This window comes from Setaria italica, chromosome I (assembly GCF_000263155.2).
Source record: "Setaria italica strain Yugu1 chromosome I, Setaria_italica_v2.0, whole genome shotgun sequence".
NCBI classification, from domain to species: Eukaryota; Viridiplantae; Streptophyta; class Magnoliopsida; order Poales; family Poaceae; genus Setaria; species Setaria italica.
Window position 1 is genome coordinate 35,430,836 of NC_028450.1, and position 27,787 is coordinate 35,458,622.

Here is a 27,787-nt window from a genome sequence, read left to right on the forward strand (position 1 = left end):
TTTACCCGATAAAATGATCAACGTTTTTTGAAAAGTCTAATGACCCAGGCTTCTCCATAATTTCTGGTCTTAGCACTCGTGGGTAAAAGGAAGTGGAGCGATTATTGATTGTGATGTTTCAGGCGTTGAATACTTGCAAGGAACTGCTTTCTTTGAGATCTAGACCAACTTAGTTGTCTATATCCACTTGTCCTACATGGCAACAATGCTTCTAATTCAGCAGCTATCAGTACTTGACTTGGGATAAATTTTACTATACTCATGTTAGGTGCAGTTTTAGCACTCTTACTGGGGAAGGTACAGGATGACAACCATCTCCCTCCTCATACTTGTCATGGCAAGCTGTCTTTGCACGGTTGTGTCATAGAACTCGTACCAAATCATAGAGATTGTAATCCATTTTCAGGCAGCCAATGGAAGGGATTGGTTATCATCACCATATCAGTTTCGCTGCCACCTCTAAGGCATGTCCGAGCAGACCTTATGCATTTTTAACACTCAGAAGCTTTTCTTCTTCTTTTTGGCCTGTATATCTTTGCCCTTGGATCTTTTTTTGGTTAAAATCGACTTTGCTCACATTCACAGCGGAAGAAAATTTGACAAGTTACAAGGAAGAGATTATTACAGTTCGATAATGCACTCTCAACTTGGCAGCATTCACTGCAGAAATTTGTTGGCATGAGCTAATGAGAGAATAACAAGAGGGCCTTAGATGATATCTGCACATGATGCGTTACAGTTGCTGCTATGGATATTTGTCAGAGAACAAACACATACGTATTGAATTTTGATGCCTGACATTTAACCACTGTATCTGCATGCCAGGTCTCATACAAGTGTTATCTGCACCGTTGAGCAAGACAAACATGAAAAATACCTGTCGATGACCTAGGAAAGACAGTAGATCCCTATTATGTGGCATGTGTGTTGTCGCGGGTTAGATCTGTCCAAGTGGTGAAGATAATGTTTCAGTTTCCTCAATTACCATAGCAGTAGCCATAGCAGTGCGTTAATTTGGCTCTTCCGTTACACTGAGTCCCTGACTGATGGCAAAGCATATTGACGGCTCTGCTCGTCCTGTAGGGAATCTGCTGATCTCAGAAGTTGTCACAGTTGTTTCGGCTTTGATTACTTCTGGAGGAAGATGGTGGTGGATGCACTAAACTTGGACGATGGGCACCTTTACTACTACTACTACTTGGTTCCTGCAGTCATTTTCCTGATGAATTCTGTTACATATGTACTGCTTTGCTGTAAGCATGGAAAGTATGGATGACCCCTTTTTTAACCCTGTGCACAAGCTAATTGCTAGCATACAAATTATGGGTGAATTTGTTGGTCTCGAGTTGAATTCAACCTTTTGGTGGTTTTGATTTCTTATATAAGTTTTGATGTTTGTTTATTGCAAGTGTGACATGGCAGTTATTCTAATTCTACATCCCACGTGTTCGATTTAAGTTATAGAAACATGTAGTAGGCGATTGTGCTACTACATAAGTCTGTCAGCTCAGCTGAAGTTGTTGAACACCTAGTCAGACATAACAGGATAATGTCTTTTTTTTTTCAGAATACGCAGGAGAGTTATGTATATTAAGAAGAAAAGTTAACATACAACGCGAGCCAAGCCGGGCCCACGCACACGGTTTTGATTCTGGAGCTACAAAGATAGTTATTAAATTGTTAGCACCACATAAAAACATTCCCTCCTAGAGTAGCTGTTAATACGAATAACAGAAACTCTGTTATAGCTATTTATAGAGGAATACATCATTTTCCTCTATCCATCATTTTCCTTACTTATTCAGTTAAACCAAGGATTCGTTATGGAAGCAGATAGCAACAACCATTTCATCAGACATGCGTATTTTTGATTATCCGGTGGATTTACACAGTTTCATTAATGCAAATTGTTTGATGTAGTTAGTACTCAGGTTGTTCGACGCTCAAGAATTCTTATTTAGGTAGTTCATATCATATTGAGTATCTGTTCCTTTCCTTTTCACCCTAGGATTAGAAATCCTAAATCCTCCTTTTTTTTTCTAGTGTTTGGAAACGGAAAATCCTGAACCAGGAGGAGTTAGGTATGTAGGATATGGTTTTTCTTTTTTGTTGGGGACTAAAAAATCAACAAAGTATTCCATTCCAAATTTGGAATGGGGTAGGTAGTCCTATCAAATAGAAAATAAATCATCTATTTAATGAATAGCATAAGAATTCATCGAATTCTCGTTGCACTCCTTTGTGAAAGAAAGAGTAGAATGAGAAAGTTAATGAATCTTAAACCCATTGATAAAAGAAAAAAAGGATAACTACTATGGTTAGGGAATAAAAGAGGGTTTGGGTGGGGATAGAGGGACTTGAACCCTCACGACTTATAAAGTCGACGGATTTTCCTTTTACTAGAAATTTTATTGTTGTCAATATTGACACGTAGAATGGGACTCTCTCTTTATCCTTGTTCGATTAATCCACTTTTGATCCCAAAATAATGAATTGAAGGATTTGATTACTCAATATTCGATTGGAATGGATTCACAATAATTCTAAAAAAATTCAGAATTTTCTATTTCATAATCATTCCTAATTTCATTCTAAAAAATCTAAAATAAAAAACCTATAGGGGTTCTGTGATTAATCGTTTGCTATGTCAGTATCTATACGTGTGTATTAAATGTATAAAGCCCTTCTTTCTAGTATTTCGAGGGAGTTCCACTACCAACACAATGTAATTACTTCGATTCGTTAGAACAGCTTCCATTGAGTCTGTGCACCTATCCTTTTCCTTTGGGTTCTAGTTATAACGACTGCAAGGAGCTCCTAGGACCCAAAATCAGAGTTACTGATCCAGTGCACCTGTTGGTGCCGGCCAGCCCATTGCTGCTAGATGCTTTGCCCCGGAGGCGCACCAGAGCTGCCCTTCTTAAGTGATTCCTGCTAGCAACCGCGTGGCGTTCTTTGGAGGTGATCTGTCGAAAACCCGATCGTTGCGCTTTTTCCAAAGTTTCCACGAAACAAGCATGAACGCCGAGTCTAAACCTTTCCTTTTGGCCGTGCTGATGCTCTTTCTCTTGTCGAGCCACCAGTCTAGCAACTGCACCTCACGCGTTGGGATGGTGTTGTGCAAATTCAGCATTGCACTAACTTCATGCCACAGTTGCATTGAGAAGGAGCACATGGAGAAGAGATGGACAGGATAATGTCACATCCTCAAACCATCCACAGTAAACCAGACAGCAGTCTGAGATGCATTTTCTGTTTTCTCTTCTGATTCTGGTAAGGCCTATTTTTGGCCTGTAATCTTACCTACTTATGACTTATCTACAACCTTTTCAAGCATGATATCTTGGTCAAAATCTAGAGAGCATGTTGTTTAGGGTGGATTTAGGTACAGTTGGGTTCTGGTAAGACGTGAGTAGCATTCATCAGGTATTAGTTGTACCAACCAATTGGCCCAGGCGAGACTAGTTTAGTCAGTCATGCATGCTCTGTAAACTATTCCGGGAAGCAGACACGATTGTGTATCAGCTTGCAAATTCTTTAATTGCTTCAAGCAAGCTTCAAACCGAAACAAGATTTCCCACAAGTAAGATGTTGATGGCTGTGCAGAACAGAAGAAGAATAAAAGAAAGGGAAGAAACTGTCAAAATTCACAGCTGAATGCACATCTGTACTCCTCTTATATTAGTTTAATATAGTTTATATTTTTTTAGCTGAAATTTCCCAAGAGCTGCAAAATCAGAATGGTCCTGTGATAGTGTGATCCAACACGAAGGTTCTCCTAATTCTGCATGTGCTAAAATCACCGTTGTTTCCTTAGGGGTTGTTCGGATAGCTGCTAAACTGCAGTGTCACATCGGATGTTTGGATGCTAATCAGGAGGACTAAACATAAGCTAATTAGAAAACTAATTGCAGAACCTCTGTGCTAATTCGCGAGATGAATCTATTAAACCTAATTAATCCATCATTAGCAAATGATTATTGTAGCACCACATTATCAAATCATGGACTAATTAGGCTTAATAGATTCATCGCGCGAATTAGACTCCATCTATGCAATTAGTTTTATAATTAGTCTATGTTTAATAATCCTAATTAGCATCTAAACATCCGATGTGACAGGTGCTAAACTTTAGCAAGGTATATCCAAACACCTCTTAGTACAATGCACTTCATTAGAAGAGACGACCAGTAGTAGTCTTCCGTTGACAGAAGGCCGTTTTCACCATTCAACACAGGCATTCATTGCGAATCTTGTGGCACACGTTCCTTGTTCCCATACAGAAGATTCTGAACTCAAGAAATGGAACTCTGGAAGGGTATAACCTTCACACATTACCAAACTTTTGCAACTTGTCCAATATTTTCCATCGACACCTTCTTCTTTCCAGTCTGTCCACATATGAAGCCACCAGATCATGATGAAAATGAACTGAGCTGATCGTTTCTTTTTTATCCATACCTACTTCGTCAATCGTCAGCACAATTAGCATGTCGCAAAAAAAAAAAGATTCATATGACTATTAAAATGGGCGTTGAAAAAAATTTGATGCGTTATAAAATCATGTGTATCACTCGCTGAAAGAAGATTTCATGAGCTGAACGCGAAAGAAACTATATCCATCGGTGATTCCCATCCAATGCATGGTAGCCAGCTTCAGGGAGATCGCGTGAAGTTTAGCACGCAACTACGTGTGCTTATCTGCAAGGCACTGCTTCTAAGATAAAATAAAGAGAGAAATATGGATGGAGTCAATATGAATAAGAAAGGCTAGAACTCTCAGTTTGTTTATCACTTGACCTGGTTGTTTATCTTCACGGTATTGGAGCTCGTTGCCTGAAGATCGTCGCAAAGTGCAAGCAACCTACCACAGAGACGAGTGACCTTTTTTTTTTTAAAAAAAATAAGAGGAGTGACCTTTAGTAACAAGGTAAACTCCCCCAGTCCCCCTGGAGAAAGAAAAAGAACACCGGTACAGTGTACAGCAGGACTGAACTGCATGCGTCGTGATGCGCTGATGGCTCACGGCTACGCTTTTTATCTTTCTCCGGACTGCAAGAACCACTTGTGTGCTGGTGGTGAGGATTTTCTGGCCAGCGTGGGGAGAAAAAGGGCGAAATCTTTTGGAAGTGGAGGATTCCGATTCTCCTCCGTGCTTCTGCCTGGCGGCTGGAGCTGCTGAGTGCTATGCTATGCTATGCTACCCCAGCAAAGACAGAGACACGGCAAAGTGTGTGCAACCCTGCAGCTCACGTGACAAAATCGAAACTCAAGTGGATCGCACACCCATCACAAGTCACGATCGCGTCGACCACATCCGACGAAAAGTTTGACCCCCCGATCTGCCACCGCCGCGACAAGTACGTCCGAGACGAAGCCATTGGCATTGGCCATGCACATCCGCTCCCGGCCTTTGGCACCTACCGGGCTAATGAACAGGCAGCTACAAGTTCAGTCCTCGGCTTCCGAATTCCAATCCCCCTGGTCAAACACCACGTGCCTGCAGTGAACCAAAAAGAAAAAAGAGCACCGGAACAAATCCGACATGGCACCCACTCCGGCCGTCCCGGCGGCTGACCGGAGACCGGACGCCGGAGCACGCGCCGGGCCCCTCCTGCCCCCGCCCCGCTCCCCCCCTGCAGCGCAACTGCAAGCCTGCTGCTGAGCAGCCAACTCCGATCCACCACCTACTGCGTTGAAACTTTCGGCTCGGCGACGGCGAGCCCGCGACAATTCTACCCAGGTCGACATCAGCGGTTGTGGTTGCGGTTGCAGTGCAGGGGAGGCAAGAAAGAGAGAGAGAGATCTCCTGGCGTTGGCGTGTTGCCCTTTTCGTGGGTGATGCGCGCGCGGGGTGTTTTTTTACGTGCGGCGACGGCGACGCTTAACCGATCCCCCGGCTCACCCACCTATCGCGTGCCGGGCGGCCGGGCCGGGGCGATATCTCTGCCACCTCACTCCGTGAGTGCGTGCGTGCGGGGAGCTTTCTATATAAGCAGCTGGCTGTCCTCGCAGCTTGGCACAACCAGCACACCAGAGCAGGTAGCGGCCGGAGCCCCAAAGGAGCAGAGCGCCAAAGCGAGGAGAACCGCAGCTCAGATCACTCCCACTTCCCACAACCACTCGCGCTTCGCTCGCAGCCGCAGCTCCCGACCGAGATGGAGGCTGGGGACGCCATGGAGAGGGGCGAGCGCGCGCCGCTCCTGCCCGAGGTAACTGTCCAGAAATCTCTTTCTCGCCGTGATCTCATTTTAGAATGATCGGGGCAGTTTCAGCTATTAGGAGCCTGTTATGCTTCCGTAAGCAATGTTCATGCAATAATCATGCGAATTCCTCGTCGCTGAAATGGAGTATGCTTCTGCATGCATCCAGCATCCGAGTAGGTATTAGTTTTCCTTTTTTTCCTCCATCTGGGATGCTGACGTCGAATGCAGCATTTCTCAAGCAAGAGAGCAGTTGCGATGGGGTTACGGAGTTGGTAACACGCCATCCACATAGACCAAGTCTAAAGTAACGAGTAGTGATGAAAAGGGATCTACGCATACAAACTTCTTAAAATGATCAATACAAACTTCTTAAAATGATCAATACAAATTTGCTAGACACATCAAACTCAAAGTTTTAAAAAACGAGGTTTCTAAAGAAGGTTCCAGGAATCAGCTTAGACTATATAGTAAATAAACACATGCATACACACTTGTGCCTGTCACTGTTACAATAGTCTTTCTTTCTTTCTTTCCTCCTTGGAAAGAACAAGCGCTGATTGAGATGACATCCACATCATTCTAGGTCACCGTATCCATGACCTTTCCGATATGCAGATTCCATTGTTGTTGACAATTTCTGCAATTTTTCTCCATTGCAGAGCCACGGGCCGAAGGTTGAGGACGATAGCCTGCATGTGCCGCTCCTCAAGGACAAAAAACGCACAGGCAGCAAGGCGCCAACGGTTGTTCTAGGTGAGCAAAGCTCAATGCTGCAAATTAGTTTCCTTGATGAAAACAAAATATGCGCAGCACAGACACAAGATGCTAGCTATAATTTTACAAAAATTACAAAAAGATAAACAAGTACATGACTGAAACATAATGTTCCAGAGCTTGTACTAATCGCTGGATGCTGCCTTTGCTGCGTGCAGGGTTCCAGTGCTTGGAGAGCACAGGGTTCTTTGGCATCTCCACGAACCTGGTCGTATACCTGGAGAAAGTCCTCCACGGCAGCAATCTGGCCAGCGCCTCCAAAGTCACTACATGGACCGGCACCAGCTACCTGACCCCGATCTTCGGCGCCATCATCGCCGACACCTTCTTGGGCAACTACAACACCATCCTCATCTCCCTCGTCGTCTACCTTCTTGTAAGTCGTAGATCGTTCATGTTGATCCATGGCATGCGCATTGATCGGTCACGGCAATGATGCTAACAGATTCTATGCCTGTCGCGTGCCACCTGCAGGGGATGATGTCCGTGACCTTCTCCGCGTTCCTGCCCACGGCCGCGGTGCTCGGCGGCTCCTCGGTGTTCGGCGCTCAAACCGTCGCGTTCATCGGGCTGTATCTCGTCGCGATCGGGAGCGGCGGGGTGCGCTCGTCGCTGCTGCCGTTCGGCGCGGAGCAATTCGACGACGACAATGAGAAAGACCGGGAAAGCAAGGGCTCCTTCTTCAGCTGGTTCTACCTCTGCGTCAGCTTCGGCCCGATCGTCTCCGGTCTGTTCATTGTGTGGATACAGGACAACGTCAGCTGGGGCCTCGGCTTCGGCATCTCCACCGCCTGCATCGCTCTCGCTTTCGGCGTCTTCGTTCTCGCCACACCCATGTACAAGCGCCGCATGCCCACCGGCACGCCGCTCAAGCGCCTGAGCCAGGTCATCGTCGCCGCCTGCCGGAAGATTAGCCGCAAGGTGCCTGCCGACGCGAGCTTGCTCTACGAGGTCAGCGACAAGGTGGACCCCCAGCCCAAGCTCGCACACACCGGTGATTTCTCATTACTTGACAAGGCGGCCGTCATCACCGAGTCGGACTTTGAGGAGGTAACGGAGGAGGCCGGCTCGTCGTGGAAGTTATGCACCGTGACGCAGGTGGAGGAACTGAAGATCCTGCTGCGGCTTCTGCCCATCTGGGCGACCAGCATCATCGTGTCCGCGGCGTACGCGCAGATGAACACTACCTTCATCCAGCAGGGCAGCGCCATGAACATGTCCATCCTGTCGGTGTCAGTGCCGCCTGCGTCGATGGCATCGTTCGAGGTAGCTTGCGTCTTTTCTTGGGTGATGCTCTACAGCAAGGTGATCGTGCCAGCGCTGAGGGGCTTCAGTTCCGGCGGCGACGGCGAGCCATCGCTGCTGCAGCGAATGGGCGCCGGCCGGCTCCTCATGGCTCTTGCAATGGCGGTCTCTGGACTCGTGGAGATGAAGCGGCTCGACAGCGCGGCGCGCGGCGAGGAGATCTCCATAGCGTGGCAGCTCCCGCAGTACTTCTTCCTGGCCGGCGCCGAGGTGTTCTGCTACATCGCGCAGCTGGAGTTCTTCTACGCCGAGGCGCCGGACACCATGAAGAGCACGTGCACGTCGCTGGCGCTGCTCACCATCGCGCTGGGCAGCTACCTCTGCTCGTTCATCTACGCCATCGTGGCCGCCTTCACGGCCACGGCGGACAGCCCCGGGTGGATCTGCGACAACCTCAATCAGGGCCACCTCGACTACTTCTTCTGGACCATGGCCGCAATGTGCACGCTCAACTTCGTCGTGTACAGCGGCTTCGCCAAGAACTACAAGTTCAAGACTGTGCTCTCATGACGTGCTTCCATTGCACAGTGCCCATAATGACCAATTGGTGATTGGTGAAGGGTGACTAGCAAGTAGCAATGCAAGCACTAGCTCAACGGCTAGTACATAGGAAACGTACAGCGGTAGAGTAGAAAAAAAAATGCAGGAATTTATTTTGCCCTTTTCCTTTTCTTTTTAAGTTTTGAAGAAACTGCACAGATTTCTGTCGGCAGCGACAGTTTTTCTTTTGAAACTTTCTTTTGTTTTTTCACATACAGACATACAGTTGATGAGTTGAAAGACTAGTGACATTGGTGTTAACGTGCCTTTTCTCCTGACTCAGCGAAGGAAATTTGCATTTTAAATTGGATGTCGCCATTGCAGTGAATTTTTTAAACACAATTTATATACACCATGTCGCCTCGACTGTGTTTTGACTTTGCTATTCAATGTTTGACCCTTTGTTATTTCTCCGAGTATTTGTGCAAACAGTTAGAAATATACGATGTGCTTAACTTTTTTTTTTGAAACTGTAAATCGGCAGGAGTGCTGCCATATCATATAAGAGAGATAGAGAGAGTTCAAGGTTACATCGTGGTGATTACATAAAAAACGGTTAAGCTCACAAATCTCGAAATGAAACGACTCTATCATTGATACTATGGAATTAAAGGTGCTCCACATGCTCTTTGTCTCAAACCGATTTCTTCCTTGATTAGGCCGAGAACTGATTGGTCCGTTTATACCACATATTCCAGCATGTGTCATAACAGCCGCAATTGCTCTTTTTCTTTCCTTTGTCACTTCCTGCAAAGACCGGTGCCACCATTCTTGGAGATCAACGTCTGTCCGCGGTAGTGGCACCAGGTGGTTTGTCCAAGAATGAATGAGCTGCCAAACTTGAGCTGCATATGGGCACTAGATGCAAAGATGCATAGCCGTCTCAGGTGCTCCCAGACAGAGGGACATATGGGGTTACACGACCAATTTCTCTCTATCAGTCGATCAGCAGTGAGGATTCTATTCTGCAATAGGAGCCGAGTGAAGAACCTATGCTTTCCCTCAGCCTATGCTTTCCATATTGCTTTAGCTTGGAAGGTGCAGAGAGTTCCTTTGAACTGAATAGCATATGCTGATTTGGCAGTGTAATTGCCACATTGTGTCCATCTCTATACAATTTCATCTTGATTGTCACTGAAAGTAGTGTCCTGGACAAGTTCCAAGGGGTTAATAAATTCAGCCAATTCAGTAGCAGAACTCATCCTCCATAGACCCCTCGTCCAATTGTGGTCAGTTAATTCCTCATAAACATTCGTGTGCTTTCTCCAAACTAATTTGTATAAGTTTGGCGCAGGATCTCTTGGAGCCTCGCCATTCAGCCATGAAGAACCCCTAAATTCGGCCTTTTGGCCATTGCTAATCTGCACAACTATACTGGCTCGAAATAGCTGCAGATCTAGCTCATTTACAGGGGCTTCAGTGCCCATCCAAGGATGATCTGGCTCTTTCCACTAAAACCATACCCATCTCAGCCTCAGAGCTCTACTGAACCTTTCCAGGTCACGTGTGCCCACGGCTTCATATTCCTTTGGTCTCTGAACATCTGTCATTCATTTGACGAGGCAGTGTCCTCCATTAGTTTCAGCTTCTCCCTTCGAAAGGAAATTCCTTCTAATCTTGTCTATTTTCTTTATTGCCTACTTTTTCAGCGAGAAGACAGATAAGATGTAAACAGGGAAAGCTGATAGAACTGAATTTACAAGCACCAATCTTCCTACCCTGTTCATCAACCAGCCTTTCCATCTTGGCAGCCTTGTCGCAACCTTGTCAATGAGGGGCTGTACATCAATCTTTCTGAGGGCTCTGGTGTGAAGTGGCAATCCAAGATAAGTGCAAGGGAAGCTTTTGACTGGACATTGGAAACTTTGCATGATCTCCTCTATATTTAGTGTATCATAGTGAATTTTATAAACAACACTTTTGCTTCTATTAGTTAGTAAACTTGATGCTGTGCCAAAAGCTTCTAAGATATCAGCCACCACTCTTACTTCCTCACTGTCAGACTTCAGAAATATGGCCACATCATTAGCAAACATGCTGATTCTAGCTATAACATTCCTATTCTGAATCTCAGATAGCAGCCCCTGGGATGCAGCAATGGTGAGCATTTTTTGTAGTGGCTCCATGGCCAGGATGAACAACATAGCGCTTAAGGGATATCCTTGACGCAGGCCTGTCCTATGTTTGAACCACGGTCCTCCTGTGCCATTCAGTAGAACTGATGTCGTAGCAGTAGATAAAAGGGTTGAGACCCAGCTTCGCCATCTTGCTCCAAAGCCCATATGTTGCAGCACTTCCATAAGGTAATCCCACCTTACACTATCAAAAGCTTTTTTGATGTCCAGCTTTAGAAATAGAGCAGGTTTCTTAGCACGGTGTAGAGCCTGAACCATGTTCTGGGTGAAGAGGAAGTTGTCTTGTATGCGTCTTCTCTATGCTTAACTTATTTTGGCTTAGTGATATTTTTTCACTTAACTAAAATATTTGAACAAATATCTTTACTCAAAGTTTTGTACTAAAAGTCAAAAGTTACCGTTGTGAGGAAATTAAGATTTAGTACATGAATAGTTTCATCTAATCGGATATGTTTAAATTGCAAAAAGATTAACCATTGATGTTTGAATTTGAACGATGCCAAGACATGTCTATATATTTAACTTTCGCGAATGATCGTTTGTGGCGGAACCGCCCAAATTAACCCGGCTAAAATGCACTTAAGTCGCCTGACACGCGATCATGCACTTTAAGCAAGTCAACTTGGTCGTCCGTCGATTTCATCCGATAAACTACTTACACAGAATCGAGAAGAATTGCTCCTACGAAGGTGAGTGGCACAGAGATTACAACATTGCCATCACATTAACATAGTTCAACAAATTATTACATCAGAGTTTTAAAATTCAAACAAGTTTGCAAGGTTCCAATAAAGACGAAGTAAAACAAGCGGAAGCTAAACGTCGATACACGATATCATGGCGAAGCCGATCATGACATCAATGATCCCTGCCCTCGCCGTCCGAGGAGGGATCCCACTCGACTGTCCAGCCCGGAGGGAGCTGGGTAGGCCAAGTGGTACCAGCAACCATGCTATCGACATCACCTGAAAAGTTAAGCCACAACAAGACTGGGCAACTAATACTCAGCAAGACTGACCCGACAGGTAAAAGCTATTGTCACCAACTCCTAACATGCAAGGCCTTTTAGCTCTGGGTTTGTTTTGCCAAAAGCGTCTATGGTCGGTCCTTATTTTCAATATTTTAGCTCAAGTTCTACGTTCATTAACCAGTCTAGATTAGCAACTTATACAAAGTAAGCATAGTTTTCCCAAACACTTAAAGAACAAGCATCAAGATTAATATATCCTCATGTTCCATCTTTACTCAGTGCAGAATAGCGATCAAGCAGCCCCAAACTGTGAGAGGCAGACAAATTGACTCGAATTTATTAACCATGCATGGTGAACCTAATCTCACGACATCCGCGCACCATGAAGGGTCGCTTCATTTGTCAGTCGTCCCCATCGATCCCCAGGCACGTGTCAGGGCCAAACTTCCCTTGGCATGCAATGCTCCACAGTCCCGGCCTCTGTCGTATTGTGACCGCACTTGCACCCACATGATGCACCATGGGAACCTCATTCCAGGGACAGCAGGAGTATAAGCCACGCCCTAGTTCAATCAGGTACTAGGCTTTCCCATCCCATACTAGGTATGAGATTAGTACCTTCAAACACTTGATCACGAACGCTGACACGTTTCGACCTTAGTCCATTTTCTTTTAGATAGATGGGGCAAACCACCAAGTACCAAACATAAGCCCGGCCCTGTCCATCGTCCTTATAGTTGCAACATAAATAAAGCACTCAACTCCTACAACTCACGAGTGACAGAAAATCACTCGACTTTTACCGAGACCTATTAAGCATTGCAACTATTCGACCTTAGCATGCTAGTGTTCAGATCAAAGGATACTAAGTTCATGCATCTAAGGTTTCAGACAATGTCTAATAACTTAAATGCACAATCATAATCAACATAATTCATTGCAGAAGTTTACAAAACCAGGATATGTTCCAGGGCTTGCCTTTAGGAAAAGTTAGCGGTTCCTCGGGGTCTTGATCTAGCTCGGACTCAACTTCTAAGTGATGAAGCTCCGCAGCAGGTTCGTCTTCCGGCGTAGGGTGGAGCTCGTAGGTTCCGTCGGCGAGATTAGCTTCTACACGACATGCACATGCAGGAATTTAGTTTCATCCATGCGCGAACACAAACGATGCACGACATGGATTATGGTAGAAAGGAAGTTGCATATAGGCCACATTCACCTAGACAAGGTTTTTACTTTCTTTAACTTCATAAAGTAAGGTGGTTGGTTTAAACTTGAGGTTGACTTTGATGGTGACTGTGTACACATTTAGGTTTTTGCAACTTAGAGTTGCACAAAGAGAGTGGAAGGTCATGTTTGGGGTGGTTCAAGTGCATTTGGAGAGTTATTCCTGCCTGAATGTTTTTTTGTATCTCTTCCAAAATTACTTATTTAGCTTATTAGGATTTATGTATCTTTTTGTTCCTTTAAGTCGATTATTTAGCCAAAGAATGGTTCCACAACAAACAGCAACCCAAGGTACTGAGAACATTACAGCACCTCACTAAAGTCATTAATAATTTACTGTAAAATTTTAGGAGCTATTGGATTACCACAAAAAGAATTAGACGCATATCATCATTAAAGGTAGCATGCACTTAACTATTTCTATCTCCAAACCTACAGTGAATCTGAGAGTGAAAATTTACCAATATGTTGAAGGTGTGTTACAAAAGTTTTGGTAAATTTTTCATGATTTTTGGAGAAAGACAACTATTTCCCCTATTTATCTCCTATTTAAACATGCTTTACAAGGAAGGTGGGTTTCTTTCTAATTCTGACCACAACTCATATTTTTCCTGTAATCTACCTCTCAAAACTGAGCTACTCCAAGTGGTTTCATATTTTTCTCAGTTCTGGATTAAAACTTATGCAAAAAGTAAGATTTAACCCTAGATTTCAGATATAAGGTTAAAACAGGAACTTTAAGTTCTACTCCAGGGTCCTAAATATTTTTCTGAGCTTCTACTCATTGCAACATTCACCATAGAGTTGAATTTACCTATTTAACATTTTTCTTCTGTTTACTATGATTTAAAAGGCCTAAACAAGGAATAAAACCATAGGATATTATTTACAATACTAACATGAGCAAACTTAATTTTGTAAGAAACTAGACAGAACAAGGATCCCAACAAAAGTGATTTGGTATTTTTCTGATTTTTCTACGATTTACTGGGCATTTACAAAATTTAACCCTTTTTCTGCCGATTTTTAAACTAAAACCGTGGCAAACTTGCACTCTACCCCCTACGTCTATGGTTTATTCACGTAGGGGTCCCTGAGTTTTGCACCTAGGCCCCTAGAAAGATCGGGGAAGACCCAATGTCGTCCCCGGGGGTGCGCACGGCGGCGGCGGCGAAATCCTCAGCGATTCGCCGGCGGAGATCGGGCAACAAGTTGCCGGAGAGGCTCAGGGGCTCACCTGAGCTCGACTTGGCGGAGTTGTGGTGACGGAGATGGCCGACGAGGGTTGGAACATGGCGGCGGCAACGGGGCTTGGCGAGTGTTGGTGCGGGCGGCGTTCCGGCACACCGGCGGCATCGGGAGGGCAACGAGCGGCTCGGGGACGTGCGCGGTGGGGTGGTGAAGCAGGCGGAGAAGTCGTCGGAGTGCGGGGCGGTGCGGAGGTGGGAGCTCCACGGGAGCCTGGCGGCGGCGCAGAGGAAAAGCAGGGGCGCGGCGTACGGGAGGTGGCAAAAGGGTGGCGCTAACGGCGAGCTCGGCCCTTTTGTAGGGTAGAGGTGGAGCACAGGGTCAAGGCGGGGCTCCAAGCATGGGAGGATAAGGCCGGGGAGAGTGGGTGCATGGGCGAGGTGGCCATTGGCCGGAGGCTCCATTGGCCTTGGGAAGTAGAGCTCCGGGGACAGGATCCTCAGGGCATTGGGCAAGGAAGATAGTGTCAGGCAAGCGTGGATTTGCCGGGCGGGAGGATTGGCGAGGTCGGGCATGCGTCTGGTCGCGTCAAGCGCTGGATTGGGGGGACGGCACGGCCAGTGCCTGGCGGTGGCGTGGCGTGCGAGGGGGAGGAAGGCACGGACGCCGGTTGGGCGGAGCGGCTCGCGCGCACGGGGAGGGAGACAGCCTCGGCGGTGATTGGCCAGCACGGCGCTCGCCCCATCTTGTCGTGGGCGCGGGTAGGGCAACGACGAGCTCGCCGGTGGATGGCGGCCACGCGGCGGATGGCGTGCGGGTGAACATGCCCAGGCGCGCTGGCGTCGAGGCAATGTCGGGCAGCAAACCAGACCAGCTTTGAGGGTCCTCCACTCAAGATTTTCAAACTAAACGGTCGAATATCCCTTAAGAAAACTTGTAGTAATTTGGTCATAGTTCAAACTTTATTAAAAGTGTTTGCTCAGATTTTGAAGGGATTTGGAGATAACTCGAGCCAAAGTTTGCCAAAAACTAGAGATTTCGTACTTAGGCATTTCAGCCGAGTTGGTGGAATTTTAGGAGTTTAGCTGTTTTTTACTCGACTTTAGGGCAGCTTCTGAGTTGAATTAGACCAAGGTGCTATTGAAAGAGTTTCTCTTCGGTCTTAGGACTTTAACTTCTATTAAGGGTTTTTCTTGAGTTTAGTTCAAAAATTTGGAGGAACACCCTCGCCAAGAGGCGCACTCTGGACGGTTTCCAGACTTGGAGCTGGAAGGCCCAGAGGGATGAGTTGATTGTTTTACCCGACTTTGACCAAGTTTTTGAGTAGGTTAGGTGTCAATTTGGACTAGGGTCAGTGTAACAAAGTTGGAACAGACTCAAGGGACTACAAGTTTTATTAAAGGTATGACTTGATGTTAGATATGAATTTGTGAGATAACAGGTTGGAAAGTTGAAGAAAAACTTGAATTCCAGGACTCAAGTTGTTTGTAGGGTTTTATTATACTCCTGTTTTGATTATTATTTTTGACCTTCTTCCACTTCGAATTAGCCAAAGTGTCTTTAACAAAAGTTGTTTGAAATTAAAATTTTTACAACCCTTATTTGGGCAAAATTTTATGTTTGTATATAGAAACTCAAGTTTTATTTTTAACTCAAAAAGAGCTTTGTAGGGTCAAAATGGACATTTCACCTCTTTTGCTTAGTGACTAACAACTTGTTTAGGTTTAATTATACCTAATTAAGGCAGAGTTGTAACACCGCTGTATGAACACTCAAGATCGGGTTTCAAGTATGACTGGGTGGAGCCAACAGGGGCCTAGCCCCCCTAATGGTGCGGTTTGTCCGGAGGATCACCCCTTTTGGGCCCGTTTGGTTCCCAGGGAACCATTGCCTGGAACGATTCCTAGCCGGATTGCTTGCCTAATTTATATAACATTTTGATCAGCTGGAACGGTTCTAGATGGATTCCGGGCTAACCGAACGGGCCTTAATCTTCCTGCTCCGACTTTTTTGTTTTTTAGCCCTTTTTGCGAAAGATTCTCACAAATACGCCCCTGGCGAAATCAATTCCAAAAATGGACCCTTAGCTTGGCGCCATCCACGCTGGTGCCAAGCTTACACGTCTCGATGCCAGGATGGCTGGCGCCAAGATCCATGCGCATTTGCTGGCGTGGATGGCGACGTGGCGGGGGCTTGGCACCATGGATCTTGGCGCCAAGCTTGGCGCCGTACTCCTCGGCGCCGAACAATTTATCCCATCCTCCTGACGTTTTGAACGAAATAACTATAATTATTCCGAGGAGTGTGTAACAAACTACGCTCTAGTTCAACTGGTTAGGATGTGGGATTCTTTTCCCAAAGACCTAAGTTCGAACCCCTGTGTTGAATCAACACAAGGATTCGAACTCAGATCTTCGGGATAAGGAGCCCACGTCATAACCAGTTGAACTAGAGCGTAGTTTGTTGCACACTCCTCAAAATAATTATACTTATTTCATTTGAAATGTCAGGAGGATGGGATAAATTGCTCGGCGTCGAGGACTACGGCGCCAAGCTTGGCGCCAAGATCCATGGCGCCAAGCCCCCGCCACGTCACCATCCACACCAGCAGTTGCGCATAGACCTTGGCGCCAGCCATCCTGGCGCCGAGACGTGTAAGCTTGGCGCCAGCGTGGATGGCGCCAAGCTAAGGATCCATTTTTGGAATTAGTTTCGCCAGGAGCATATTTGTGAGAATCTTTCAAAAAGGGCCTAAAAAACAAAAAAGTTGGTCTTTCTGCTAATTAAGAAAGTATGGCTCCATCTCATGAACATCTGCAGTTCTTAGCTCAAGATGAGAATTAGACCAGCCTAAGCCCAACAAACAAGCTTTTGCTCAATTGCAGAGGAACCCATCCGTCCTCAGCCTGCCAGGCTACCGATGGTTGATGGATGCTTCCGCTTCCTCTCCTTTCTTTGTGCCGCTGCTGCTCAGCTGGTGCTCCAATCTCACGATTCCAAGCCACCATCCGCTGGTTCGCCCGTGTGCAAGATGCAGCACCAGTAGCCACTAACCCACTAAGCTGCTAAACCATGGAGCTACCCTCCAAGCTCCCTCCGTACGATTTTAATCTCCAATTGCAACTATGCTTTAGAATTAGATTGAGGTAGGGGTTAGGGCTAATTAAATTATGCAATCCATGGAAAGCTAATTGAGTTGGAAGAGCTTTCAAGTTACAGATCTTGAAGCACTAGCTTTAATTGCTTGTTATCAACAAACATATGTATGATCTTGCCAAATTCGTAGCTTCAATTACTTGTTATCTATATATGCTCTGTCTATGCTCTGTCCAAGTTCGTATAAGTATACTATATGCATATGTCATCATGTACAATTGTTGTCGGTATTGCTTGCCTGGCTCCCCTACGTTCAAATCCTGACTACGCCCTTGGCCCTCGGTAGTCATCTTATCAATTTATTTTGGAGTGAAATTTCTCAACAACCACATAATCATAATGGTTCTGTGGTCAAACGTGATGGTTTTGCTAATTTTGCATGTGCTGAAATTACCTTACCTTTATTTTGTAGATTTATTTTATTATCAGAAGATATGACCAGTAGTCTCGCGTGGACAACGGACAATATTCACCCTTCAATTCAGAGATATCTTGACGCACATGTTCCGTGTTCCTGCACAGGATTAATTCTGAACGCAAAAAAATGAAAGTTAATTCGACATCACCAAATTTTTGCAACTTCCAAAATTTTCTTCGAGTTCTTCAATCTGTCTTTAAAAAAACAAAATACATACCTACCTCCTCAATCGTCAGTTCGTCATCGCAATAAATTTCAAAAAAAGTTCGTCATCGCAAAACATTGAACAAGAAAGAGACTAGGTTCCAACCAATGCTTCGCTGCCAGCTTTCATCCTTCATGAAGAATAAGTTAGGTTTAGTGCCTACTCCTAATTAGTAATTGCGTATGGTAATCGGCAAAGTACTACGTCTAATTAAGTTAAACACAAGAGAGATCGATGGAGTTGCTATGACCAAGAAAGGCAAGATGCTTATGGATTGACCTGATGGATGATATATTTTGATCGTGTTTGAGCACCTTGTCTGAAGAACACCGCGAAGTTTGCAGCAAGCAACCTACAGCATGTGCTGACGTGCCTCTCCAACCACAAATCATGAGGAGTTTATTAGGACACATCAATGTCCAACGTGTTTCAGTGCTACAAAATCATTTCCCGTTTCACGAAGATATATGACAACGCAACATAACTTTAGGAAAATCTTCTCAAAATAGAAAGGAGCTTTGCCGCGAGAAAAAGGAGTAACGTAACCTGTTGGTTGTTGAAACCAGGCAACCAGCAGTCATGACGACTCACGCTATGCTTTCTCAAGAGTCAAGACTCATGGAGAAGCCCTTGTGTTCGGTAAAGAGAAGCCCTTGTGTTTGGTAGCGAAAAGAGTCCTTCTGACCATGAACGAAATAGGCAAAATCCAAAGTGGTGTTCAGATTCTCCTCGCCGTCCTAGACTCCTACCTGGAGGCTGGACTGTACTCACTTTTCGTCCTTCACTTGCTACTGATGCTAGCAGTAAAAAGTACGTTGTACAACAAGTGCTAAAGGTAGAACAAGGGGATATGCAATCCTATAACTCATCCAACAAGATGAGAGATCTCTAATTTGTGATCACGATCACAGCCACACGTCAATCATTGTGGACGACAAGTCTCACCCCGGATCTGGTAGCCTTGACTAACAAAGCCATTAGCCATATCCTCTCATTTTGGCGCATGTACCAACCAAATAGACGACTGCGGGCTGCGGCTGGGCGGGCAATATGCAGCCACAAGGTCTGTAGTCTTCCCGTTCCTGTCGCCACATTAAAAGACCACGTGTCTGGAGTGAACAGAATATGCACGGAAACACACCCGAGTCCGACCATGGCCCCTGCACTCGGGCCCCCGTGGCATCTGACCGGAGACTGAACCCACAACGCACCTACTCCTGCGTAGAAAACTAGAAACTTCGGGTTCGTCGCGCTGCGACCATTCTACCCGGGTCGACGTCCGTTGCTGCAGTGCCAGGGGACGCAAGGTTGCCTTGTTCTGATGGGGGAAAAAGGACCCCGCTGTTTTGAAGCGTTCTCGGCCGCGCGCGTTTAGTTTAGCGGCCTAGCGATTAGTTTATACGCCTAACAAATCCCTTGCTCACCAACCAACTAACCCATCACGTGCCGGCCGGGACGATCTCTCCGTACGCGCGCTTTGCTTGCTTCCTATATAAGCAGAGAGAGGCAGCATTGCACCACAGCAGCGGACAGCGGCCAGAGCCCGAACGGAGCAAAAGCGCCGAAGGGAGAGCACAGAGCAAAAAGCTTTCTTTGCATCTCATCACTTGCGTTTCCCACAAGGCCACTGGCCACCAGAAATCCAGAATCGCCTCGCGCTCCGCTCGCAGCTAGGCCTCCGTCGGCGATCGGCATGGACGCGGGGGACGACATGGAGAGGGGCGCGGGCGCGCCAGTCCTGCTGCCCGAGGTAACGATCCAGAACTCCGACCCCTTCGCTCGCTCGCAAGCCACATTCGCTGTTAGCCGCCGCCCGCCGGCATCTCCCTTCCTCCACGAAGTACTTTACAGAATGACCACACTGATCAGCAAATGGTGCGATGTTGGTTAGTGATCAGCAAATGCAGCATTTCTATCAGTCGCTTCACCGGTGAACAGAAAATCAGTGCCGGTGTAGATTTTAGTTGATGTTTTTCGTTGCTGGATATTGGATGCACCGCGACGTCACACTGATGCTGACGTCGAATGCAACTTTTTCTAAGGAGCAAAGTCTAACCTAGTGAAGAGAGAGGGATTAAACATCTTTAAATGGTCGATAGTTGCTAGGCACATTAAAATTGAGCTTTTAAGATTCTTTTTTTTTCCTTTGCCTAAAATTAAACTTATGTTTTCACGCACGAGGTTTCATAGAGAAGATTCCAAGAAAAATCAACAAAAGCACATGCATACACACATCTGCCTGTCACTTAATACTAGTCTTACATTCATCGTCAGCCAAGCACAAGAGAAACACTTATGCATGCAAATAGCATCCACATCATACTACTACATCATATCCATGACCATTCAACATTCAACAAGTAGAATATGCAGATTCTCCTTGTTGCTGACAATTTGTGGAAATTTTCTCCATTGCAGAGCAACGGGCCAAAGATTCAGGACGACAGCCTGCAAGTGCCACTATTGAAGGATAAAAAACGCGCAGGCAGCAAGGCACCAGCAGTTGTGCTAGGTGAGCAACCCTCTCCACGTTCAATTCTACCCTTTTTACAAATAAATTCTAGTTTTACTGCGATAATTTACAATAACAAAATCTAAGAAACAATAACATTATTATATTTTGACATGTACTAATTACCGGATGCTTGCCTATGCTGTGTGCAGGGTTCGAGTGCTTGGAGAGCACAGGGTTCTTTGGCATCTCCACGAACCTGGTCGTGTACCTGGAGAAAGTCCTCCACGGCAGCAATCTGGCCAGCGCCTCCAAAGTCACTACATGGACCGGCACCAGCTACCTGACCCCGATCTTCGGCGCCATCATCGCCGACACCTTCTTGGGCAACTACAACACCATCCTCATCTCCCTCGTCGTCTACCTTCTTGTAAGTCGTAGATCGTTCATGTTGATCCATGGCATGCGCATTGATCGGTCACGGCAATGATGCTAACAGATTCTATGCCTATCGCGTGCCATCTGCAGGGGATGATGTTCGTGACCTTCTCCGCATTCCTGCCCACGGCCGCGATGCTCGGCGGCTCCTCGGTGTTCGGCGCTCAAACCGTCGCCTTCATCGGGCTGTACCTCGTCGCGATCGGGAGCGGCGGGGTGCGCTCGTCGCTGCTGCCGTTCGGCGCGGAGCAATTCGACGACGACAATGAGAAAGACCGGGAAAGCAAGGGCTCCTTCTTCAGCTGGTTCTACCTCTGCGTCAGCTTCGGCCCGATCGTCTCCGGTCTGTTCATTGTGTGGATACAGGACAACGTCAGCTGGGGCCTCGGCTTCGGCATCTCCACCGCCTGCATCGCTCTCGCTTTCGGCGTCTTCGTTCTCGCCACACCCGTGTACAAGCGCCGCATGCCCACCGGCACGCCGCTCAAGCGCCTGAGCCAGGTCATCGTCGCCGCCTGCCGGAAGATTAGCCGCAAGGTGCCTGCCGACGCGAGCTTGCTCTACGAGGTCAGCGACAAGGTGGACCCCCAGCCCAAGCTCGCACACACCGGTGATTTCTCATTACTTGACAAGGCGGCCGTCATCACCGAGTCGGACTTTGAGGAGGTAACGGAGGAGGCCGGCTCGTCGTGGAAGTTATGCACCGTGACGCAGGTGGAGGAACTGAAGATCCTGCTGCGGCTTCTGCCCATCTGGGCGACCAGCATCATCGTGTCCGCGGCGTACGCGCAGATGAACACTACCTTCATCCAGCAGGGCAGCGCCATGAACATGTCCATCCTGTCGGTGTCAGTGCCGCCTGCGTCGATGGCATCGTTCGAGGTAGCTTGCGTCTTTTCTTGGGTGATGCTCTACAGCAAGGTGATCGTGCCAGCGCTGAGGGGCTTCAGTTCCGGCGGCGACGGCGAGCCATCGCTGCTGCAGCGAATGGGCGCCGGCCGGCTCCTCATGGCTCTTGCAATGGCGGTCTCTGGACTCGTGGAGATGAAGCGGCTCGACAGCGCGGCGCGCGGCGAGGAGATCTCCATAGCGTGGCAGCTCCCGCAGTACTTCTTCCTGGCCGGCGCCGAGGTGTTCTGCTACATCGCGCAGCTGGAGTTCTTCTACGCCGAGGCGCCGGACACCATGAAGAGCACGTGCACGTCGCTGGCGCTGCTCACCATCGCGCTGGGCAGCTACCTCTGCTCGTTCATCTACGCCATCGTGGCCGCCTTCACGGCCACGGCGGACAGCCCCGGGTGGATCTGCGACAACCTCAATCAGGGCCACCTCGACTACTTCTTCTGGACCATGGCCGCCATGTGCACGCTCAACTTCGTCGTGTACAGCGGCTTCGCCAAGAACTACAAGCTCAAGACTGTGCTCTCATGACGTGCTTACAAGCTGCTCGCTTCCGTCTTGGAGATTCCATTGCATTTTTTGCACAATTGCCAATTGGTAATTGGTGATGGGTAACTAGCAAGTACTACTGGCTCAACGGATGGTGATAGTGCATAGGAAACGTGCAGCGGTGCCGGTAGTAGGAACTAGGAAGAAGTCGTTGCCGCATCTTTTTGCTTTTACGTTTTTGTTTGAAATATGAAGCTGCAGTAGGTGGCGGCAAAAAAATTTCATTTCAATTTGTAATACAGTTTTTGAATGTCAATATATATGGCGGCAAAGGATTTTTTTTTCTGCATTCTAAAGTGGATTCCAGTATTGGTACCATTGATCACTTATTCATGTCGCAGAAGAAGGTTCTTCAGTATTTGCAAATCTTACCGCATGCCATATCTATCTGGGCAGTCAAATTATTTGGAGATGATAAAGGATTGGTACTTATGCTGGTCTTGTGGAATCAACAAAATCTAGGTTTGTCTAGTGGGCAAAGGAGTTCAGAATTTGCATGCTTTGAGAGTTATTATCTTTTTTTTAGAGAATAGGGTTGGACTTTTATTAATAAAGTAAAAGTGGTTTTACATCCAGCCCCCCAAAAGGGCACCCTTCGAGAAAAGAAAAATCGCAACGAAGTGCTTTGGAGGAGCACCTTGCATTGTGGCTTTCGCCGTCGCTGATGACCGTTGTCGCCGCAAGTCGGTTCTTCTCCACCTCCCGCAATGAAGAAGATCTAGGATGAGGCTCATGACCGATCTCCGGATCGATGCAGAGTCTTCAAAGTTTGAGGAGCCCATAAGTGGCATGCCTAAGACATGTTGTTGATTCGTTGAACGTATTGGCCAAAGGTGAATTGACGTCTCCTCTTGTCGCTAGGATCTGACGCCAATTTCTCACTGGCAAACCCCCAGACGACGCATAGCAAACCCACAAGGGGATCGAGATACACCAACTCAAACATATGGGAAGGTGGACAACTAACCTCGCAAGTAAAGTCCTGGCATATGCATGTCCACAAGAACTGTCTTGAAGGGAGAAAACACTGATGGATGATTCTCCATCGATACATCTGACCGCCGCCATGTTGTGGTTTACAAGGCCAACATCGCCGAGAAGAACACAGAGGAATCGAATACTGACGTAGAGAAAAACATCGATGACATACCTGTCGGTGTCAACACCCCCACAAAAGATATCTTCCTCGAGCACCACTCAACACCCCCACAAAAGATATCTTCCTCGAGCACCACACGCACACCAGCTATCACCTAAACTTGCTCACCTCGGATGAAGACGACGGTAGAGAAACTTTGGAGAAAAAAAATTACCAGCGACTTTCTTATCGGGATAAATTCTAAACCTAACCTACCTAAAATCTAATAGGAGGGGATATGTACACCACCCACCGGATCCGAGGCTCCCCTGCTCACCAGCACCGCAGAGGCCACCGGAGGCGAGAGAAAGCCGACGAATCCGATGGTGGAACTGTTGTCGCTGCGGAGTCGTTGTTTTTTACTTTTTGGAAGAGTCGATGGTTTCTCACGAGTCGCATGGCTTCCAGACTCCTATCGTCATCTTAAAAAATACTTTGAGAGTAAGAATTTTTTTATTTTTTTATTTTTATTTAAGTATTTTGCAAAAATATATGGTCTAACAAAAAAATTGCAAATCTATAACTATACCGCCGTTTGAAACGGCGGAAGCAGGCTACCGCTAGTTGAACTGGTGGTAAATTCCCTCCTCTGAGCAGTATACTTTCAAAAAATCATAACTAATTCATATGAATTTGGATGGAGATAAACTTTATATAAAAATTGTAGATCTCGATGAGATCTACGATGTTTTAGTTCAAACTTTTTTCATTTGTTGTTATCTTGATGCTCAAATAATCAACAAAAATTGCAGATCTAAAATTCAAATTTTAGATTTGAAACTAGGAATTTTAGATCTAAAACTGGGCAGCACACATTCAAAAAATCATTACTAATTCATATAGAGATCAATTTTATATAAAAATTGTAGCTCTCGATGAGATTTACAACTTTATAGTTCAAACTGTTTTCATTTGGTGCCATCTTTATGCTCAAATAATCGACAAAAGTTTCATATCTAAAATCAAATTTTAGATCTGAAACTTGTGTTGATTATTTGAGCACCAAGATAATACCAAATAAAAAAGTTTGAACTAGAAAGCTGTAGATCTCGTCGAGATCGACAATTTTCACATAAAGTTTATCTACATCCAAGTTCATGTAAATTAGTGTTGGCGCTAGAAATCGGTCAACCGAATCCCCAACGTCTGACACACGACCCGGGAGAATCTGCTTAACTCCTGTTCGGGTGATTGCCCTGGTGCGGTTCGCGCGGCGTGCCAGCCAATCTGACCTGTTGATTGGCAAGGAAGAATACGTGTCAGTTCCAGAAATCACAATCGGCTAAATTTCCGATCTCGAGAGAGGTTATCAGCGAATCGGCCGATTTGCCGTAATAAAAAAATCGGCTATGAAGCAGCCGATCACTGTAGCCGTGTAGATAAGAGAATATTGGAGTAATCGACACAATGCTATAGTAACAACACTAGGAATAGATCTAATCGGCTATATGTGAAATAAGTGAATTTAATAGCAGAAAGTAAAGAAAGCCGAAACCGCCGATTCCTAGCTGGATAACTGGTGATAAAACTAGAAAGACAGGTAAAACCTATGATTCTAGTAAATATCGATAACTAGTGAATAAATCTAAACGAAACGACAGCAATGCGCCCGAAGTTAAAGCTTAGAATTTACTCGGTAAACGGAACTTACAAGATCGGCCGGAGATCAAGTTGATGCAGCCCTGCCAACCCGTACGAACTCGTGAAAAAGGAGAAAGTATTTGGCGAAGTCGCCTGCTTGAAAGTAAGTACGAGGAAACAGTAGTTGGTTGTATTGATTTGTTGATGATTACAGATTTACAAAGGTAGCTATTTATAGCCCCGTACATATGACTCCTTAACTGACTAGAAATCTATCCCTAATTCAAATAGAAAACGAATATTTACAAGCACGATTCGTGCTAGGTTAGTTATTATACGCTTCACGGGCTAATCTCCCCTTCATCCTTCTATTCCTTTCCAAGCCCATACCGGCCCAATTATCCCAACCTCCTAATCGGCCGATTCCTTATCGGTAAAAAGGTAACCGATCGGGAACCTGGCGTGTCCGATCCGAACCCCAAGGGTTAAGCGAGGCAGAAATCATCGGCCGATCCCGTACTGTAGCATTAGCCGATCTTGGACTGTAGCGCCATTCGGCCGATTCTCATCTGTACTTTTCCAATTTCCCCTTCTCTTGGCGCTGATTCCACTGGTGACGAAATCTGGTGTCAACAATTAGTTATGATTTTTGGAAAGTATACTGCCGAGAGAAAAGAGAACTTACCACCGGTTCAACTGGCGGTAGCATGCGGTATAGATTTTTCAATTTTTTTGTTCGGATATATATTTTTGCAAAATATTAAAATAAAAATATAGAAAAATTCTCGAGGGTAATCACAAATGCGGAGAGTAATTGAGATGGTCCAGCCCACCGCTCCTTGGGTTGCGGCCCAACGTTTCTCCACTTTAGCGCAGACCAGCCAAGATATCTCCTTTTTCCCTCTGGTTGCGGCCCAACGCTTCTCCACTTTCAGCCCACGATGGCCGAGTGCGATCCATGCCCCTCATTTTTTATTTTGAATAAAAAGGTGTATGAGCTAAATTATGAATAAATGCAATTGTCAAAAGTGTAATTGATACACTGGTATAGATAAAAAAAAAATCTCAGAACATTATGGATCACTTGCAAAGAGAAGATCTCATCAGTTGAGCGAGAAACAAACTATTTTCTCTGGTGACATCAATCCAACGCATGCACCCGCTTGATATGCGAGGGGGCAGTGTTAACGCGAAATAGAGAGAGAGAAAAATAGATCGATGGAATCAAGGTGACTAAAGTCAAGAACTGCACCGGCTCCGCGTGTAGCTTGCTTGAGTAGCTAGCAAACGGCGACTATTCTACCGTGGTTGGCATCAGCTGCTGCACAGCAGTGCCAGGGTGAAAGAGACCGGCAGACCGCGATGTTTTGAAGCGTTCTCTCGCGCGTTTAAGCGGCCAGTCGAGTGCCGCGCCGCCATTATTATTTTAGGTGCGGCGACGTCCATCTCTCCCCGGCACCCGACCCCGAGCTCGCCAACCGGTCAACGTGACAGCGCCTGCGTCTGCGTCCGCGCACGCGCGCTTCCTACGTAAGCAAGCAGACTGTTGTCCCGAAACCTGCCACTGGCACGTTTAGGTCCGTTTGATTTGGGGTCGAACCGGGTTCGTTCGAACCCATCAACCCGTGATGAAAATGCATCTGGATTGAGTCGGATCCGGAAGTGAATATTCCTCTTAGATACGTGTCGAATGCATCCGTCCAAAACGAGCGGACGCACTCGATCCGGATGGACGCCATTTTTCACCGTTCGTGCGACAGAGAGGGAGGGGCGCCGACCCCCGCAAGCTCCAACTCCGCCGCCGGCCCCCGCAAGAATGAGCTCCTCCGCCGTCGGGAGGCCGCGGGGAGGGCGCCGAGGAGGCCGCCGCCAGGGAGGGTGTCGGGGAGTTCGCCGCAGAACTAGCTTCGCCCAAGTTGTCGCAGCCTCGCGGGGAGAAGGTAAGGCTGGCTGCAAGGGAAAAAGAAAGAAAAAGGAGGATGTCACATGGGACCCACGGGTGACAGGTGGGATCCATGACTAACGGTGTTAAAATAACATCCATCTCAACCCTTCCAACCAAATCCAACCAAACAAAAAATTGGAACAGACACATCCCTCTTAACCAAATACGAGATGGGTTGAACCCAACCCAGAAAAGTGGGATGGACCCAACCCATTCCACTTGGTCCCAAAACCAAACACATACTTAGGGTGCGTTTGGATGTAAAGACGGGATGGGGCGGGACAGTCCCATGTTTTAAGGTGTTAGGTTTGGGGACGGGTGAGACGGAGTCATCCCACGTAGAGAATATTCTGTCCAGATTGGGATGACCCTGTCTGCCCAAATCAAGCGGACGGGCTCGTCCCCGATCGACACCGTCTGACGTGCATGAGTGAGCAGGAGCTCCAGCTCACGAGGCGCAGGCGAGGCTGCGGCTGGTCGGGAACCCGTCCCAGGGGCGGCGCAGGCGAGGCCGCGGCCATGGCTGGCCAAGGAGCTAGCTCCGCCATGGGACCAGCACGACTGCCGGGCGAGCTTGGGCCAGCTCTATCGCGGCCGGCATAGGTTAGCTCCGCCGCGACCGGCGCGCACGTGCTAAGATTCATGGCTGGCGCCCGCGAGTTC

At 46.7% G+C, this 27,787-nt stretch overlaps 2 protein-coding genes across 2 annotated transcripts; both read left to right on the plus strand.

The window, feature by feature from the left end:
- The first annotated feature begins 6,037 nt into the window (after window positions 1-6,037).
- Window positions 6,038-9,086, plus strand: LOC101763423 (protein NRT1/ PTR FAMILY 8.3). The gene is made up of 4 exons (XM_004953489.2): window positions 6,038-6,212; window positions 6,866-6,959; window positions 7,139-7,356; window positions 7,455-9,086. Exons 1-4 carry the CDS (start codon window positions 6,159-6,161, stop codon window positions 8,793-8,795), a joined length of 1,707 nt encoding a protein of 568 aa, XP_004953546.1. The 5' UTR covers window positions 6,038-6,158; the 3' UTR covers window positions 8,796-9,086.
- A 10,103-nt stretch (window positions 9,087-19,189) lies between these two features.
- Window positions 19,190-22,743, plus strand: LOC101763017 (protein NRT1/ PTR FAMILY 8.3). The gene is made up of 4 exons (XM_004953488.4): window positions 19,190-19,871; window positions 20,540-20,633; window positions 20,786-21,003; window positions 21,102-22,743. Exons 1-4 carry the CDS (start codon window positions 19,815-19,817, stop codon window positions 22,440-22,442), a joined length of 1,710 nt encoding a protein of 569 aa, XP_004953545.1. The 5' UTR covers window positions 19,190-19,814; the 3' UTR covers window positions 22,443-22,743.
- Window positions 22,744-27,787: the final 5,044 nt, after the last annotated feature.